This window comes from Eublepharis macularius, chromosome 18, assembly GCF_028583425.1.
Source record: "Eublepharis macularius isolate TG4126 chromosome 18, MPM_Emac_v1.0, whole genome shotgun sequence".
NCBI lineage: Eukaryota > Metazoa > Chordata > Lepidosauria > Squamata > Eublepharidae > Eublepharis > Eublepharis macularius.
In genome coordinates, this window is record NC_072807.1 from 16836454 (window position 1) to 16855898 (window position 19445).

The 19445-nt window shown below is 42.4% G+C and overlaps 1 protein-coding gene across 4 annotated transcripts; it reads left to right on the plus strand.

The window, feature by feature from the left end:
• Window positions 1-1143: 1143 nt before the first annotated feature.
• Window positions 1144-19230, plus strand: SPG21 (SPG21 abhydrolase domain containing, maspardin). Of its 4 annotated transcripts, XM_055002229.1 has the most exons (10): window positions 3608-3731; window positions 6967-7102; window positions 8637-8730; window positions 13697-13858; window positions 15145-15225; window positions 15996-16141; window positions 16523-16631; window positions 16791-16898; window positions 17533-17673; window positions 18558-19230. In XM_055002229.1, the coding sequence occupies exons 3-10, from the start codon at window positions 8668-8670 to the stop codon at window positions 18678-18680; spliced, it is 933 nt and encodes a 310-aa protein (XP_054858204.1). In that variant the 5' UTR covers window positions 3608-3731; window positions 6967-7102; window positions 8637-8667; the 3' UTR covers window positions 18681-19230. The 4 variants fall into 4 exon arrangements, with proteins under 4 accessions (XP_054858201.1, XP_054858202.1, XP_054858204.1 ...); XM_055002226.1 differs by lacking the exons at window positions 3608-3731; window positions 6967-7102 and adding an exon at window positions 1144-1158; XM_055002227.1 differs by lacking the exon at window positions 6967-7102 and having other exon boundaries at window positions 3578-3649.
• Window positions 19231-19445: the final 215 nt, after the last annotated feature.

Sequence of the window (19445 nt, forward strand, 5' to 3'; positions counted from 1 at the left end):
TATTGGCTTCTTGAGAGAGGCCTGTTGGAGGGGTGCATTATGGGAGTTGTACCTTCGGTGCGCTCGCTTGCTGGGAGTTGTAGTCTGGTTATTTATTTTTGTTCTTGTTATTATTACATGTGTATTAGTACGTATTAATAATAACGCGTATGACATATCAACATCAAGAACAATAATAATATAGATTTCTCATGATGTGTAGATATTCCTAGGATGCAGCCCTAAATACACTCGGAAACCAGCTCTGCTGAACTCAATAGGTATGGTTGCCAATCTCCAGGCAGGGCCTGGAGTTCTCTAGGAATTATAACTGATTTCCAAATGACAGAGATTAATCCTCTTGGAGAAAAATATGGCAGCTTTGGAGGGCGGACTCCATTGCATTATACTCCACTGAGGCCTCTCTTTCCCCTCTCCAAATCCTAGTGGCAAACCCAAATCTCCAGGAATTTCCTACACTGGAGGTGGCAAGTCAAGCTTAGTATTGCAGCATTAATCAAATCAGCTCACATTTTGGAAAATATTTATTTAAATCACATACACACACATTCTCTGTCTTTCCTTTGTGGCTCAAAGGGGGCTTACAATTCCAAAATTAAAAACATACAAAATACAATAAACCCCATAACTCCCCCACCCCCACAAAATCCTAGTTCCCTCCTTGTATCCTACTAGCATTAGATCTCAGCTACATGAAAAGTCGTCTTTGTTAATGTCTACCATTTCACACAGAGTATGTACCAGCCTTCTCCTATGGGTGGCAGCAAGAATCCAGGAGTCACAGGTAAGAAAGAAAAATCACACCTGTCTAAAACAGCTCTGCTGTGTGTTGCAGATTAAACCAATTGCCTTTTTATAGAAACCAAAAAACGATTTCTAGAAAAAACTGCATGTAAGTACCAGTGTGATCCTAAATGGAGTTACATCTAAGTCAGTGGGCTCAGAACAGTGTAACTGTCTTTATAGTGCCATCCAGATAGAGTTGCATTCCATTCACGACTGCACTGTTAGGACTGTAGTATAAAGTTTGCAGTCACACAACATAATTTTGTTATGGGAAGTCAACCACAGATTGTATTGCATACACATAAACATAATGACCTAAATTTCTGGCTGTTTTATCTTTTCCTAGGAAGCAACAAAATGAAAGATTAACATGTAAGTAAATTTTAATTTTTTTAAAAAAATTACCCTGACCTGAATGACCTTGGCTACTACTTGGGTAGGAGACCACCACGGACATCCAGGGTCACAGTGCAAAGGCAGACAATGGAGGCCTCCCAGAATTACAACTGACCTCCACATGACAGTGATCAGTTCCCGTGGAGAAAATGGCCAATTTGTAGCATGGACTCTACACCATTATAACCCACGTAAATTCCTCCCCTTCCCAAATCTCATCATCCTCAGGCTCCATCTCCAGTCTCTCGGAATTACTCATTCTGGTGTTGGCAATGCTGACGCTTGTGGAGGCAAAGGGGGTTGAAGGAGGAGCTGGGGGTGGGCACGGTGCCTGCAGAAGAGCCTGTTGGAGGGTATGGGCCAGCAGAAAATAACCTGCCATCTGAGTTTAGTTCATTTATACCATGCCTTCCTCTCCAATGGAGAACCCAAGCAGCTTACAGCATTCTCCTGTCCTCCATTTTATCCACTGTCCTCCATTTGTCCACTGTCACCTGTTGTTCCGATGCAGAATAAGGGAATTTGGTATATACTGATTCATTGTATTCTAAAACAATGAGGCAGGCAATATGCAGATTTGACGCTATCAAACATGGGCTTTATACTTAGTGGAAGTAGCTAGCTCACTACAAAAAGTTACATGTCCTTCTTCAGGTATTTATACATATTATACACATTTATACACATTTTTTCATCTTACTCTGCCAATGCATCAGCAGTCAGGAAGAGATGCATGCCTTACCCTGACTGGATTATTTATTGGATGGTGCTTTCGTTTTTGCTTTGCATCATAATAATGCAACATACTTCAATTGGTGTGAACTGGGTCTTTTAGCCTCTTTTTGGAGTAGCTCCTCTTATTTTCTGTTTGCAACACTAACCGAGTCAGTGTGGTATAATGGATAGTCTCAGACTTGGGAGACCCAGGTTTGAATCTCTGCTGTTCCATCGAAGTTTGCTAGGTGACTTTGGGGAAGCCACACTCTCAGCCTAGCCTACCTCACATGGTTGTTGTGATGATAAAATGGAGGAGAGAATGATGTTAGCTGCTTTGGATCCCCATTGGGGAGAACAGTGTACTATAAATGATGTAAATGAAAATAAACAAACATTTCAAAGGTTTTTTTAAAAAAAGTTAAGCTGTTTAACCTTTTATCTACTGTCATTTACTTTATTGTGGTTTCAGTTGGGGAGATACTTATTTTATGGGTATATTGGTGGGATTTAAAGTGCAGTCCCAAGCGGAGTTAAGCCCTCTTAAGTCCATTGAAGACAACAGGGTAACAAGTTAGAATGGTGAAACTGTGCTGGGATGGCACTGCCAGTTGTCTGATCATTAGCGTTCCCGGGAATCGATTAATTATAGGATGGAAATATATTATTGTGAATTTTGAGAGCAAAGAAAGACCAGAAGGTCCCACATTCTAAGGGGTAAGTGTGTAACTGTATGTTGTAGAGCAGACAAAAACAAGGTCCACACACAAGAATAAATGATCCAATCTGTGTGGGTGTGACAATTTATGCCACAGTAAATTTGACAGCTTTTAACTACACCGAGTTATATGATGTGTGACATTTATTTAAAGAGACAGTTTGTTGTTTTGGTTGCAACATATCTACAATCTGGGATTTCTCAGTGTATTCTGATCAAACCCTGAGATATGGCAACCTCTCACGGAATACAATAGGAGCTTATTTTTATTAACAAGGTGAGGATATAAGCAGGAGTCTTGCGGTAGTTTAAAGATTAAGAGGTTTTTTTTAAAAGCAGATGCGTGTAATGGGACGACGTTAGGCGAGCACAAAGAGAAGAGGGGGGAAAGTTGGAGCAAGGCCATGCACTACAGAAAAAAAACCCCACCTATGCAGGGAGTGGGGAAGGGGAATATAATGATATAAAATTCAAATACTAGCAAAGAAAGTACAGAAACCACGCACAAAAGCAGTTTGCCTACTTTTGCTGATTACTGCTAAACTATTTTCCCGTCTGCCTGTGAATTTAACTGTATTATCTCTATACTCCCTACATTGTATAACCCTGCTTATATATACGCATGGATTATAATGGATGACAATGTAAGATTCAAGCCAGTTCCCTCAAATCTTTAAAGCACCACGAGTACCACCAAGTTATTTATCCTACAACGCCTCCGAAACGCGGAGGACTAGAAACTCCAGCCCAGCAGCAAAAACCCCTCCCGGGCCGCCTCTTTTCCCTTCCCACGCCTGTCTCTTGCTTTGTTCCCATTCCGCCAAAGGAAGATCACGTGACCCCAACCGAGGCACCCTCTTTTCTTCCGCCTCGGTAGCCATGGCGGCCCTCGGTCCCCGCCCCCAGGGGGTCGAGGACCGTATCCCGATTGGCGGGCGGGCCTTTAGCTCCCGCCCACGCGAGGGGCAGAGCGCGCGGGCGGGGCCAGCGTGCCGCGAGACGAGGAAGCGGCGGTTGGAAGCGGCCGTTGGGAAGGTACCACTGAGGTGGTGGGGAGGAGGGGAGCCGCTGAGCCTCCCCTTTCCTTGGGGTCCCCCCCCCGACCGAAGAAGGCTTGGTGAGGAGGGGGGCGCCTGAAGGGAGAGGCTGGAGGAATCCCCCTGCTGAAGACATTCGTCTTTTCTTCTTGGGGGCGGGCCATGAAAACTATGGGGGGGGGCTGTCTGTCCCGGGGCTTGTGGGGAGGAAAGTTGCCCCCTTCTGGCTGGTGCTTTGGGGGCTCTAAAAGGTATAAAGGGGCTGTCAAGGGAGGGGCTTTTTGTCATTTTTAAAATCTGTGTTGGGGAGGGTCCCAAGGCTAGGGGGCAACTTTAAAATGTGCAGCAGTCGTAAAGAAGGAGAAGGTCTGGCTTGTTTGTCTCCTTGGACCATTTTCTTCCCCAGTTATTCATTGGTGTTTGTTGGTTCCTTCAAGACTTGACACATTTTAAACACCTTTTTTTCTACGCTGAAATTCCAGAGGAGTGTGAGGGCAAAACAAAACAGTCTGTTTTGTGATAGATCAAGATGGGTAGCCATACTAGTGTAGTGGTAGAAAAGGACAAGAGTCCAGTAGCTCCTATAAAACTAATCAAATTTGTGGTAAGGTATGAGCTTTCGTGAGTCACAGCTTGTCTCTCCAGATCCCAAAAGTTCAGTAGCTCCTTTAAAACTAACCAAATTTGTGGTAAGGTATGAGCTTTCGTGAGTCACAGCTCACCTCTCCAGATACCAAAAGTCCAGTAGCACCTATAAGACTAACCAAATTTGTGGTATAGTCTGAGCTTTCGTCACAGCTCACTTCTTCAATTATCTGGGTATTTAGGTATCTGAAGAAGTGGGTTGTGACTCATGAAAGCTCATACCCTACCACAAATTCGGTTAATCCTATTGGACTGCTATCAGAGTCTTGCTCTTTTCTATTGTTTTGCAATAGTCTGTTGTAGCAAAACAAAACAAAAGTCCACTGGCACCTTGCAGTACTTAATGGTGCTTATTCCAGTGTGAGCTTTGGGGAGCCTGCTTCTTTGGGTGCTGTGAGGATCCCTGAAGGGGTGACCAGCCACCTTCTTTGGGTGTGGCGGAGTGGATCCTTGGGAACCCGTTGGCTTTAGTCTGAAACATTGGGATGAAATGTTTGTTTAGTATGTATGCTGCCGTGGTGTTCTTTGTTTGTTTGCTGCAACAGTCTTAACACCGTTGCTCCTCTGGAATAATTTGTTGATGGTGCATTCCTAAACAGTTGCACCCTTCTGAGTCTGTGGGAGTCACTGGGCTTTGATCAATGTAAGTTGCTTAGGATAGTGCTGTTACTATTTATTTTGGAGGTACTGTGGCTCCGTGGTAGAGCATCTACTTATAATGCAGATAGGTCCCAAGTCCAGTGTTCAGCATCTGCAGTAGTAGTTGATGTAGAAGACCTCCATCCGAGACTCTGGAGAGCAGCAGCCAGTTAGAGGAGACAATACTGACCTTAGACCAAGAAGCTGACTTGGTATAAGGCACCTTCGTGTGGTTAAAATCTTCCTTTATAATATGTTTATGGCATGTTGCATGCTAAAGGTGGGAAAGATCTGAGAACCTGGAGATCCACTTGCCAGTCAGAATAGTACTAACTTTGACAGACCAAAGGTCTGACTCAGTAGAAGGCAGCATCATGTGTCTCCTTTGGTCTTGCTTTTCTGCCACTGGTTGGCCTCCTTAATTAGCTGTCACAGAAATCCAAGCTTAATACAAGTTCAGTGCAAAATCTTCCTTGGGGAAGAGATTCTCAGATGGAATCCGGATCCAGGTTTCTTGGAGGGGGGACCTGGCTGTTACCCCACCTTCCAGCTGGAGGCAAGGTGTCCTCAGATATGTGCTTATTCCACACAGTGTTACTCAAGGTGGAAGACACTGGATATGTGTGCCTGTCTACCATGATTCAGGTTAATTTGATGCCTGTTGTATCAATTGCGATTCACCTTTATATATTACTGGACAAAAAGTTTCCTGTTTTTAAAAATCTTTTTTAGGGATTGTACCTAATTTGAGTATCACAACCACATGTTGCTATCTCTCATATGAAGTCTTTAGGTAAATTTTTGCCCTTATTTGCTTCTGGCACAAAAGCCAAAGTACATGTGCCTGCGGCTGTATATCTCCTTCTGGTCCTTTCTCTCCCATTCCACATTGTTGTCCTGTCTGCTGTGTTTAAACTGCAAACTCTTGGGATGGTGATCTGCTTTTGTTCATGTTACTCTGTGAAGCACCATGTATGTAGATGCTGCCATGCGACATAATATGAGTTTACAGGTTATTTTGTGGCTATGGAATCCTGTGTGACAACTAGAGCTGCTGCCAGATTTTTTAAAAAAAGAATACTATGATTTATTGTTTGATTTGTAGTCAATTTGTTGATCTTAAACTGCATAAATTAGCATATGAATAATATGTTTCTGTAGGGAAAAAAACAATACTTTGATTTTTTGGGGCATGCAGACATTTCTGTATCACCATTGCGGATACCGTCTAGGAAGAGGCATTCCCTCATATATGAGAGAGATGGTGTGAGTGCCTCTTTGAAGGTGCAGTCTACAGGTTTTTGTAAATGCTTATATTGAAATAATTTTAATCAGGCATCAGATTTTTAATCAGTTAACATTTTGATAAATGGAAGGGCTATCTCTGGTTAATCTGATTTGTTCTTTCAATATTGCAGCCCAAATAAGAATGCAGAGATGGAACTGTAACTCTAAAAATCCTAAGGAGAGGTCAGTGTAGGAGTTTGAGGTGGTGGGATGGCAGAGGAGGTGGATGAGTCTTTGTCCTACGGATCTCAAGAACCATCTCCAAAATCTAGGGCTGGTAACTCTGCATCCTTGAGGACTGATGTATGTGTTGTGTATTTTATTAAAGCAGTCATGGTTCCTTAAAAAGGGTCATGTGAGAGTGCAGAGATCTGTAACCCCAAAAATAGTTGTTGTCATTTTGGGTCTTGTGATCCTGGGCTACAAGAGAGTTGTAGTTTGTGCAGAGGTGGTATTTGGCATCTTGGAAACAAGGCTTGAGGGTAAGTGTATAGCCAGGGGCCGGATAGATAATCTGGCAGCACCTGATGCTGTATGAAACTGTTGTTCAGGAGAGCTGAAAAATGAGAACAGGAATAGTTCACGAGGGTGCTTTTTATAAAGGGAACATGACTGCAGTTTTAATGTTTGAGGAAAACTTGAGACCCTCTTCTGTTGCTTGGTTTATGGAATGTATTATACCATTTACTTCATTCTTCTATATTTGCGTAACCAATCTTGTTGCCTCTTTTGCATCATCATCAGTATATTTACTTTTCAACCTGGCCATATTTGAAGATACTTGAACAGACAAGACAGATCATTCTACAAACCTGAAAAATCTGAAATCTAAAAAAGGAGGATTAATCTCCCCCCCATAATAGAAGCTGCACCTGTAGCTGTAAGTAATGAATGCCCTCAGGGGCTGTTGTTAGGCAACCACATAATACTGCCAGCGAGTCTTCAGGCCTTGGTTTTTGTAAGGCAGGGGGGTGGAGGCAAGGCCCTTTCCATGACTGTTTTAACAACAACAATAACAGCGTTCGATTTATATACCACTCTTCAGGACAACTTAACGCCCACTCAGAGCGGTTTGCAAAGTTGTTGTTATTATCCCCACAACAAAATACCCTGTGAGGTGGGTGGGGCAGTGAGAGAGCTCCTAGAAGCTGTAACTGACCCAAGGTCACCCAGCTGGCTTCAAAGGGAGGAGCAGGGAATCAAACCCGGTTCTCCAGATTAGAGTCCTGCGCTTTTAACCACTACACTAAACCTCTTAACCACTACAAAAAACTGGCCTTTGAGGGAAGAAGCAGGTCCCAAAGGCAGGGTATAAATGAAGTAATAAATACAGCCAAGATGGGAGGCAGATAAAAGGTAGGTGGTGGGTGGGATGGAGAGAAGGAAGCAGAGAAAGCTGAGGATATGGAAGTTCCCAGGAGGAAGGAAAGAGGAAGTAGTGTGGGGCAGAGGATACCAGGAAACTGAGGCATCTCCTGCAAGTCCTTGCAGGTTCCACACTCCCCACCTGGGCCTGGCCATGGCTGGCTCTGCAAAACTCAGCCAGAATTTTCACAGGATGAGGCTGAAGATGGTGGGTGGACAGGCAGGCAGATAAAGGTAGGTTGGCTGGAAGGTGGGAAGTAGAAAAGGAAGCAGGAAAAGGGGAGAGGCTGTGGGGGGCTTTCAGGGAAGGAAAAGAGGACATAGTAGAAGAGGGGGAGATGAGATGCCTTGCTCAAGCCCTTGCAGGTTCCTCACTTGTTTTCTAATCGTGTAATCCATCTTTGCTCTCAAGGAAAAAGGCAAAGTATAAAAGAAAGAAAGAATAAAACAAATGAGGAAGGAAAGAGTGTTTTGGTCTGTTCCTTGCAGATCCTATTTCAGTTCGGTGTCATGGTATCTTTTTGGCTTCTGTTGTGACTGAACAGTACATCAGTATATTCTGTAGCACAGCAAAAAGTACAAAGTTTTTAGGGCTCCTGCCTTTGATTTGGATGGTTCATGAATCAGGAAAACAGTATTTGTAGAGGGAATCTTTAGTTCAGTGTTAAGCATCCTTCTTTACAGTGTTGGGTCATAGGAAGGCCAAGCAGTTATTGCTGTGAGCTCTAAAGAGGAGGTAGGTCAAAACAAACCTGAGCTATTAGAATGACTGTTATCAGCATGGCATATATATGGCTGAATCTGCTCCGTTCCTTACTTAAGGGATCAATGTGGGATTATGACCAAAATGAAAGAAAAACACTAACTGCAATATGCACATGAAACAATTTTTCTTGCATTTTTCAACTCATTGCTAGCACAGTGGTATTTACAGAAAGCAGTATCTGAGAACTTAATGCAAATTTACTTAGAAAGGGTCCCCTGCCTACATAATGTTTCCATTAAAACTGGCCCCCTTTGTCTGAAATGTTCCACCTTGTATGTTTCAGGTTTTCCTTACCTCGGGCTCCTCTCTCCATCATGGGAGAGATTAAAGTCTCTCCGGACTATAACTGGTTTAGAAGCACAGTTCCTCTTAAAAAGGTAGGTCCATTTCAGCCCCACCCCGCCCAACACTCATCCACCATTTGGGCAACTATACAACAGAGTTTGCAGAGGTACTGTATCAGCCCTTTAGCTGTAAATTGGGAGCACAAAAAGCAAGATGCCAGGGCTGGAGAAATTATTCCAGATCTCCAGATATCCAGGTTCTGTACATTCCTATTATGTGTTAAAGACCTGAACTATGTCTGTGGTTTCTCTGCTTTTATTTGCCTGCCATGTCATGTAGAATGTCATGTACAATCCTTTGAAAAAGCCATGTGTGTAAAAACTTGTGTGTAGCACAGAGGCAGATAATGTTGTGAGACCTGTGTTGAGCTGGTATGTTGGTGGGAGATTAAGTTGACCATGTCCAGAATAGGAGCAAATCACACAGCCGCATTCACAACTGACAGTAATATTCTTCTTTCATACCCTCGAATGATTGCATGCTCATCTTCCCTGTGTTGTGTTTTGTTCTGTCATGAAGTCCTGGCTTTTTAAAGGACTTGCTGATCAGCCTGAATTGTACTCTTGCAAAAACCTCTTGTGTAGCAGTGGGGGGGGGGGGAGGAGGAGGGACTGGACCTCAGCAACAGTGTTGAGATACGAACCATCTTTTGTCCTTTGGTTATCTAGCTGAAAGAGTCCCCTGTGGTAAATAGCTGCACTGGGTAGTCATTGTCTGACTCAGCGGCTACATTTGCCCACTGACCTTGTTTTGGAAGGTGGTGCTTGTCCCAGAAAAAACTTTGGTAGGCACATTATGGGCTATGCTCACCTCTGATCCAGATGAGGGCAAAAGCAAACCTTTTAAATACTGTGAACAACTTCAACACGAGGGAGAGTCATGAGAAACCATGTGATGGTATGGGCTGCCACTCACAACTTTCTGGCCTTCATTATAACTTGAGGATGGGTCATAGATGACAATGACTTATGCTGTTTTAAATATCCCCACTGGTTGTGGGATAAGCTCTGGAATAGCTGGCCATTCAGTACTTCAATCCTGATTAGTTGTGCGGTCCCTTCCATGCCAGTCTCTGTTCTTCTGGGTCTTGTTCATCCGCTCCAGGAATGCTATAATAAGGTGCTTAAATGGATTGGTCATATGAGCAGTGAGCTGGACTTTGAGCTCTGGGTTGAATGTATCTCTGATTTGTGCACCTGGAATGAAGAGGGGGAGTGAATGCCATGGTCTGCAGGGGCTTTAGGACTATTATAGCCCAAGTGCTGCTCTCTTAATCTTGATCTGTCTGCTTCTTACTACTTAAACCAGGAGCTGACTTGCTTTTGATGTCCCAGCTAGATCTGAGCTTCTTCCTTCCACAAATATGATGAGAATACTTTCTCTAAACTTAAATCTCTTTTCTGCACATGGCTTCTGTTTAAGAGACACCCACCACACTTTATAATTGTTCACCTCCTTACATGGAGTTAAGACGATACAGTGGTGCTTTTTGTAAGCATGCAAGTTACTTGCTTTGCTCAAGTCAAATTCCAGCTCAGATAGTGAGGATTTTTCATTAAGAATGGATGATTAAAAATAGGTGGTTTTTCATGTTGACAGTTGCAGGCCTAAAGGAGAAGCACTGTTTTCATTTTATTTTGGTGGCCTCTGAAGTTTCCAAAGGGGACGAGACCTGCACAGTTTATGCCAAACTGTCTTCTAGCAGGCTTCACTGTGGGTCATAACATGCACAGGCTTGTGTGAGTTGTGCCAGTCCTCATTAAAGAGTACGTTAACACACAGCAAGACACAGAGCCATGGGATGGTCTTGAGAGCTGCTGTAGGCCTAATCTAATATGAAAGCAAACCCCTCCCCGCTTTTAAGAAACTAGAAGGTGAGGAATCCATGGCCCTATTAGTTCTATACCAAGCTTTCTGGTAAGGCTAATTATATGTGAACTGCCAGTTTGGTAAAATCTTTCAGGTCTTCCTTAGTGGGAGAGTCTGGGAAGCCAAAGTCTAGAGATGCAGGATGTTATGGGCCTCTTCAGCGTCTGGTGCCATTAGCACACTTTGCAAATTCATAATCCAAGCTTTGTGGCTTGTAAACTGGTGCGTTGCCAACATTGTATTTTCTATAAAGTGACAAGACGCTTGCGACAGAGTGCTTTCAATTGACTGATCCTTTCCAAGTGAATGAAAGCACCTTTTTATGTTTGGTTGGTGCTACAAGACACTGTGAGTTGCTTGATTCTTTTCTCTTGTAAGGCGTGGGAGAAGGCAGTGTTTTCTAACATGGAGGAAGGCTTCAGCAGGATGATTCTATTAAGAGTTGTCATCCTTGTAAAGTTCTGGTACAATTTAGACAGCTGCATTTGCTGGGCAGAGATGAGCGTTGTTACTTTGTGAGATCTTCCCATGTCCTCTGTTCCAAAGGTTTGGCCTTTTCGTGTGCTGTTGTGAAATAGTGAATGCGCATCTGCTGTGTGAAAAGTACAGGCGAAAGTCTTGGAGATTTTTTTTTTTTACATGACAAATGTGGGGGTATACATATGTTTCCTGTTAAGTGTATCCGCTTTCAAACTACTGTTTAGTGCTTCTCTTCCGTAGATGGTTCTCAGCTAAATGTTCTTGATTCTGTTAGTGTGCCAAGAAAAATGAAGAATGTTCAGTGTTTCTGTTGGTGTTGGATTTCTGGAACGTAGCCATCTTTAGGATTTTATGGGTGCATATTTTTTTTAAAAAAAATTGAACAGAAAGTTCTAGCAGCATGTGATTTTTTTTTTCACGTGTTCCCTCAATTACATCTTTTGTAAACTGCAGCTGACTAGCCAGCCACTAAGGATTTGTGAGTGCTTTCCTTCCAGAGTCAACGGAGAGGTTACAAGAGAACTTCTGCTGCTGTTGCCAGCTATATTGACATGGGATGAATAAAGGAGGATTTTGTGTAGACTGTGCCCAAGTTTTTCTTCCCAATCGCTTTTATTTAAAGTGTGTTATGCCATTTGCTTCAGAAGAGGATGAGGATTTCACCTTTTATTTGTTCCTATTCATGTTACATAACTGAGAATAAATACTTTTCCTGTTCAGCTACTGGATTGTTCTACAAAATGGGATGTATTCCACTGTGCTTATCTGGATAAAGTGCAGGCAGACAGATTTCACTTCAGAATAGTTAATAAGAACAAAGTGGTTAATGTTGTTTTTGCAACTCATTTCTTTTTTAAAATTGTGCTTCAGAATGAATTCAGAAAACAAATTTTATCAATGGAAAATTATTTTTGCTGCTCTTTTAATCAAAGCTAGCTACTATCCATTGTGGATATACATATAAGAACACTGCATTCATTAGCAAGCTATTTTCTTATCTAAATTGCACCCCTTGGCGTTCTGCTAGATTTCATTTAGTAGCGTCTTACAGTTTCCTTGTTCAGTCTACAATTGCTAGTCAGCTGTATGTCTCTCTGATCTGATCCGGCATTCTCTCCCACCCCAAAATGTAGTGTTGGTCTCATGACTGAGGCAATTTGGGGGCAGAGAGAGGCTGTGATGCCTTAAACATCTGCAGTTTTCTTATATCTATTATCTAAGAATTGGATTGGCTCCAAAGTAGAAAGTCTCGATGCTCACATGATTGGTCTCCTTGCCTGCATTCAGACCTCAGGCACACATGATCTTTCCTCGGAGTGCATTTAACTATTACGACCATTTAAAAAACAAAACGGTCAGTGTGGGTATATAGAGTAGGGAGAAGAAAATCATGTTAATGCTTTTTTCAATCTGAAATTGATATCTGATAATTTTGTGAACCTTGATTTATAACAAGGAATCTTAAAAGATGTTAAGGGATTATGCACAAATAGTGTACAGTGTTCAGCTTTAGTTATGAAACTGGTTTCAGGTTTAAAAAGAAAACTGATTCGATTTCACAACTGCAGTTCTGCCTGCAGATACATGTAGGCTGGAAAGTGAAACAGCAGCAGCTGCGAGCTGAGATTACATTAAAAGTGTTACACTGCTTGCAGAGAACAGTAATCAGAGAATGCATTGGGTCCCATGGAACATTTCCTCTCACACAAGAGCTCTTGCGTGAGCATAAGCACGAGGAAGTCATCACATGTATCCCCTGTGCTAAGCCAACTTGGCTATACCCCATCTTGCATTTCCACTTGCGCAAGGTGCAGCACAAGGTATATTTTGGCACATACGCCTCAATAATAACCTTCAGTTATTAAATCATATCACCCCTCTGAATTGGACTGCAATGGCTGCATCAAAAATACTTTGTACACAGCAATATTGATTGAAAATGAAAAATCAGTGCTTGATCTTTCAGTAGCTCTTGTGCAGATGGAGCTGTGTTAAGCAAAACTTCTCTTCCGCCATTCTGTGGCAGGATCTAAATGATTATCTGGAATGGATGCAGCTTTTTGATATCTTGAATGTCTGCCTCTGTGGGTGGCTATGCAAATTGTTGGCACCTTTTGAGGGCAGAATGTTGGTATCTTAACACATGAAAGGGGGGAAAAATCATGAACTGTGTTTCAAAGACTGCATTGATACGGCTATGAGGTTGTGAAATTGCAATACCTTGCCACTTCTCTTTTTTGCTTAATATGGCAATTGCTGCTTTGTTAACTCTCCACAATGCGCTGAGATCTGTGTTGAAGTTGCTACATTCTAGATCTTGTACTTTTCAGATTTTTATTATGTTCTAAGCCACAGTCTAGATGCATGCCTGTGATGTGGTGCTTTGGTGTCAGGATAATCTGGTTTAAACAGAAATGTGGAAAGGAACTCTAGATGCAGGCCTTTGTTTTTTGCCTGATTGTCCAGAGACCTTCCTGAGCAGCCAGCCTCCATGCAAGGCTCTTTTGAGAGGGAAATACGAGGCAGGCTTGCTTCAAGGAGAACATAGCATGCATGCTGTGTGGCATATTGCCAAAATTAAGACCGCTTGTCTCAAAACTAGCCACTGCCAGATTAAGGTCACTCAACATGTTCTACATTATCTTCCAGATTATAGTAGATGATGACGACAGTAAAGTTTGGTCACTGTATGATGCGGGACCTCGCAGTATCAGGTGCCCCCTTATATTTCTCCCACCGGTCAGTGGCACAGCGGATGTGTTCTTTCAGCAGATCTTAGCCTTGTCTGGATGGGGCTACAGAGTCATTGCTGTGAGTATTTTCCTGAAACAGGCTCAAAGGGCAAGATCCTACAACCGGTTTGTTGTTTGTTATTAAAGCCACATGAGCTATTCTAGACTTTTTGAATCTTTCTGTAGTGGGCTCAGAATAGGGGTTAGCAGCCCTGGTATGCTACACTCTTGCTCAGCACACAGGCAACAGAGTCAAGCCTCTGGGCACAAGCAGAATCAGTGGGGCCACTGGCATGAGAGAACGTGACAGGCATAAGCCATGCAGCTGCCTGCCTCATCTCCCCCCTCCCCTTTTTGCTGGCATAGCAACATCTTCACAAGTAAATGTGGGGTTTTTGCACATTAAGCCTATCCCAGTTTAGAATGTTCTCTCATTGCATGATTTAAAAAGCAAGCTGAGTTTTAAGCAAACCTTAGATTTTGATCTTAAATGTCTTCAGATGGCATTTAATATTGGTGTTCAGGCATTTGCCCCCATAGTTGTCAGGATAGCTGATGGCCAACTCTGTATAGTTTGTGCAGAAACTCTACAATAACTAGGGTCTGAGTTAGCCTTATTTTGTTGCAGAGTAGGATGATACCAGCCACCTTTAACTGGTAGGAAAAAGAGGTGGGGATTGCAGAAATAAACAGACACAATCTAGAATTAAGTAGGCTGAAATGTATAGATGTCTTGGCTTGGAATGATTTAAGATTGATAGATACATCCCCACTCCCCTCCAACTTTCATATAGGAAAAAGACTCTTAGAACTCCCTTAGAATTTCAAAGCTCTTTCCATTGCTCACTTAAAGTTGAGCAGAGTTTGGAACATGTGCATGGCATTATTAGGGCTGACTTTTGAAGTCCAGAGCTTCTGATACATACAGAATAGGCACCAAGCCCTTGGGATAGGGCAGACCAGGAATGCAGAATGTAGCTGAGTTTTTTTAGGTAGTTCTTAGAAAATCATTCTGAAAATCATGCGTGGAGGCCAACAGGGAAACTTGAATAAGGAAGACTGTTTTGGTTGCCTTGAAGTGTTTTAGGGGCCAGTGGGCAAAAATGAAGCCCAGCCCCGACCAGAAATTTTGTGCTTAAGGAATGAAGGGGTTTCGGTGGAACTTATATTATGACATGTTGCAATCCAGGATGGGTGTGCCCCCATTTAAGATGCAAAGGTATACTTCAAGTTGCTTGTTGACTCCTAAATTATTACTTATGCAAATACCAGAAGGTGCAGACGCAAAATTAGAGGTGGGGGGGAAAGTTACACTTGAATCTTCCTTTCCATTTTGCTAACCTGCTCTTTTCTTACTTATTTTAGTTGCAGTATCCAGTTTACTGGGATATTTTTGAGTTCTGCGATGGATTCAGAAAATTATTAGATCATCTACAGCTGGATAAAGTTAGTGCCCTGAGATTGACAAATAGCCTGTGCTTTCAATAGAAATGTTAGGTAAAAAGCATCGAGTTTATTCAGAATAACACTAAGTGCTCCAAAACAGGAAAACCACTAGTGCCTGCCTGGTTATTTTTAATTAATTTTGTCCTTGCTTTCAGGACCCCTTTAAGTTCCTTCTTTAGATTTCTGCTTCTGATTAGAAATTGCTCAATCTTAACCATAATGGGGCTCTGGCAATGTAGTCTTGAAAATGCACAATTGTTGAACGATAGCTTGCGTAAATTGTGTCTATAAGAATAAATGACCAAATGTCAACATTTTTGTCCCCACTTTTATTGTTGTAGGGAAAATGTTTCAACAGCAGTAATTTGTTATGTTTAAAGTCAAGTGGTTGGAGAGGGAATCAGCTTACCTAGAGACCTGTTGATTTGTTCTGTACAAATATTGTGAGGCAGATGACTAGCATTTCAGTCTTAAGTTTGTTTACTCAGAAGTAAGTCCCACTGAGTTCAATGTTCCTTCCTAGTAAGCATGTTTAGGATTGCAGCCAGAGATATAGATTGGGAATTCCCCCACATATATCATCTCTGCTATGAACTCTCTAGGTTGTCTTAGTATTTCACATGTTCACATGTGGCCCTATGCTACAGGGCTGTTTTGAGACTTTACAAGATAAATGTATGTGAAGCACTTCAGTTACTCAAAAGGAATATTATAAATGCTAAATATTACTATTCTTAAACATTAAGAAAGTACCTCTGTCTTAAAATTAGGTTCACCTATTTGGCGCATCTTTGGGAGGCTTCCTTGCCCAGAAATTTGCTGAATATACCCATAAATCGCCCAGAGTGCAGTCTCTGATTCTGTGCAATTCTTTCAGTGACACATCAATCTTCAACCAGACATGGACAGCAAACAGGTGAAATACAGGGTTGGGGGGGCGGTTTTGGTAGCAGTGTTGGATGCAATAAAATCTATTTGATGTCTGCCTGTGATCCTTGTATCAGGAAAGCACATGGCAACATTGCCTTAGCCATAGGAGGGTTCCTTTTTTTGCCAAGAACCCTTTTGCTTTTTTAGAATTGGCTTTTAGAAGTAGAGATATTTTCCTGCATTTTAATAGGAATAAAGCCATGTTAATACAAATAGCCAACAGTCCTTGCTAACTCAGCTTTCAGTGTGTGCCTTTTAATGTTTGTACATAATACTTTACATGACAAGCCAACGCATCTTGAGTAGATAGAAGAAACGTCCATCCTCAGCCTCCGCATTATCTTACATTTCTCTTTTATCTTTTCAGCTTTTGGCTAATGCCTGCCTTTATGCTGAAGAAAATTGTACTTGGGAACTTCGCTTCTGGCCCTGTAGATCCAGAAATGGCTGATGGAATTGATTTCATGGTTGATAGGGTAAAGTTTCCTAGATGTCAAATAAATGAATGATTTGTGTGTGTGGGTTCTAAAAGGCATTTAATACGTTGAATAAGAAAGTTGATTGCATGAGTAAATTCTCTTTACGTATTAAACGGAATAAATCTGTCTTTTTCTTCCTTCCTCATTTTCTGACAGTTGGAAAGCCTGGGTCAAAGCGAGCTTGCCTCAAGACTTACCCTCAATTGCCAGAATTCATATGTGGAACCTCACAAAATCAGAGACATTCCTGTAACTATCATGGACGTACGTAATCTCTCATTCAGCTGTTTGGTAAGATCAAGGGGAAGAGCACCTGCTGAGCTTAGGATAACAAGGACGGCTTGAGGTCTTATTAGAAACATGGATAAGACCTAGAAAGATTATGCCATTCTGTTCAGTGCCACCACGTGTGTTCTGTTTCTTCAGTTATGAGATGCTGAATGACTTGGTGATACTAGAGACTGTTAAGAGTTAGTTCATGTCTGCCAAATCTATTATAAGAGCTGACTTTTATGGATGCTGTTTGCTGAGCTGTGTAGCATCAGTATCCAAGATGGTGTCCCTCCAGCCAGAGAGAGATTCAGTCTGGGTTATGTTGGTAAAACACCTCAAGCTAGTGCAGAGAAAGGCTTAGATCAGGCTTGGCTATTATTAGCCCATAGGCGGTCCTCTAGCAGGAGCAACCCCCTAAGGACAGGCACACCCTTCTCAGCCCAGGGGCTTTACACCCTTCCAACTTAACTTACTGTAGCCACAAAATGTCAGCCCTGCATATGAATGGGGTCCATCCTGTCCAGATCATCAGGGAGGTCTCCAAGCTTGTTCTTCCTTGTTGGAGAACATGCCTAGAAATATATACAGAAGATCAGGAGGACCAAACTGGCTGCTTGTCTTCCAGGTCTTTGACCAGAGTGCCCTTTCAACTGAAGCAAAGGAAGAAATGTATAAGCTGTATCCCAACGCCAGGAGGGCCCACCTCAAGACGGGAGGCAACTTCCCGTATCTCTGCAGAAGTGCCGAGGTCAATCTCTATGTCCAAGTAAGTCTCTCTGTCTTCTCGTCGTCTTTCAGCAGTTGGCTAGATAGCCAGTGCTTTGCTTGACTTTTCAGGGAAAAGGGGTGATGCTCAAAGATGAGCATTGCATTAGCGATGCAGTACTGGTTGAATAAAACCATTACAAGCCCCTCCCCCCATTCTCACTTCTGGCCTGCAGCTTGTGTGCGTCTTTCTCTTCCCCCTTCTTCTCGTGTTTATCTTGCTCATCCTGTAAGGAAATTAGGGCAGCAAACTTGGTTCTCACTTCCTCATTTTATCCTCAAAACAGCCCTGCAAGGTGGGTTAGGCTGAGTGCCTGACTGGCCCACTGTTGCGAAGGAAGCTTTAATGCAGAATGAGGATCTGAACCTGCAGCAGGTTTCATCCAGCGGTCTTAACTGCTACCCCGCAGTGCCCTGTTATATGAAAGGGTTCAAGTGAGAAGGTTTCAGTGCTGTAATTGATTAACTTTGAGTGGCAAGAAAGATTTTTTTTTTAAATCGGATGCCGATTTCTCCCTACTCTCACTAAGGAATAATAGCAAAGTGTAGTCCATAGAGCTGGTGACATCTCCCAATGTTCCTGGTTGTTGGTGACAAGGCTGCTTGAACACATTCCGCTGGGCACAGCTGTGCTTCTAGACTGTGCTGCTCTTCTATACAATTGGGGAGTGGTCTGGGAGAGAGGCCTGCGTCTTCCTAGAACATGACATGTACTTCCTGTGGTGCAGCTATAGTACTGAATCGGGAGTGCAAGTTGGTCTTGGCTTCTAGAGATGACTCGGGGCAGAGAGTCTCGGTTCATGCCCATCAAGGTGAATCCTTTGATGGAATCTCATGGTTTGTGGGGAGCGTGAGATCTATTTCACCTGTTTTTCTCTCTGCCAGATACACTTACTGCAGTTCCACGGTACCAGATATGCTGCAATTGATCCCTCCATGGTCAGTGCAGAAGAACTTGAAGTCCAGAAAGCCAATCTCCAAGCCAGCAGTGACCAAGAACAGGCATAGTAGCCTTCGCATTTGTGGCCTCACTTCATCCAGAAAGTCTTCTCTTGCAGTCTTCCTAGGCAGTTGCATCTTTCCAGTCTGCCTCTTCCTTACTATTTAACCGATGAGTTAGAATTGTATCCTTAACACCAATTACATTAAACGAAATAAAGGTACAAACACTTGCTTACATCACTATACCAGGCTATCCTTGTTTAAATTTGGATGATTATAGATGTAACTTTGGAAGACTTGTTTTAAAAAATTGAAGACAAACTTTTGCTACCAAAGCCTTTACGAGTGTATTCTTAAAGAGACTATTTTTTTTATATGCATACAATTTGTGTGTCCCTGTGTGTGTGTGTGTATATGTGTATGTATATATCATGGGCAACTTCTCTGGAGGTTCATTTATCCTTTGATGGACTATCTAAAAAAAAACAAACAAACCTATGTTGATGTGCCAATATTGCCTTTTCTTTTTTATATCTTTTTGCCAGTTAGTAACTTCATTTGTGACTGAAACATTCATTTTTGTAAAACTGCCTTGCTATTGGAATAAAGCTTTTGAATAAAATTTCAGTTAATTTTTTTCTTACCCACAAGAATTAGCATGGAAATACGGAAGTCCTACTACCACCACCAAGTCCCAAGGCAAAACTATACGGTTTAGCATTAAAGATCTGAACAGTGTAGTGGGGGGATGGTGCTACCTTATTTGGCTCAAGAATGCAAAGACCGATGTGTTTTTAAGGGGAAAATTGGTTTATTTGAAAACAGGTTCTT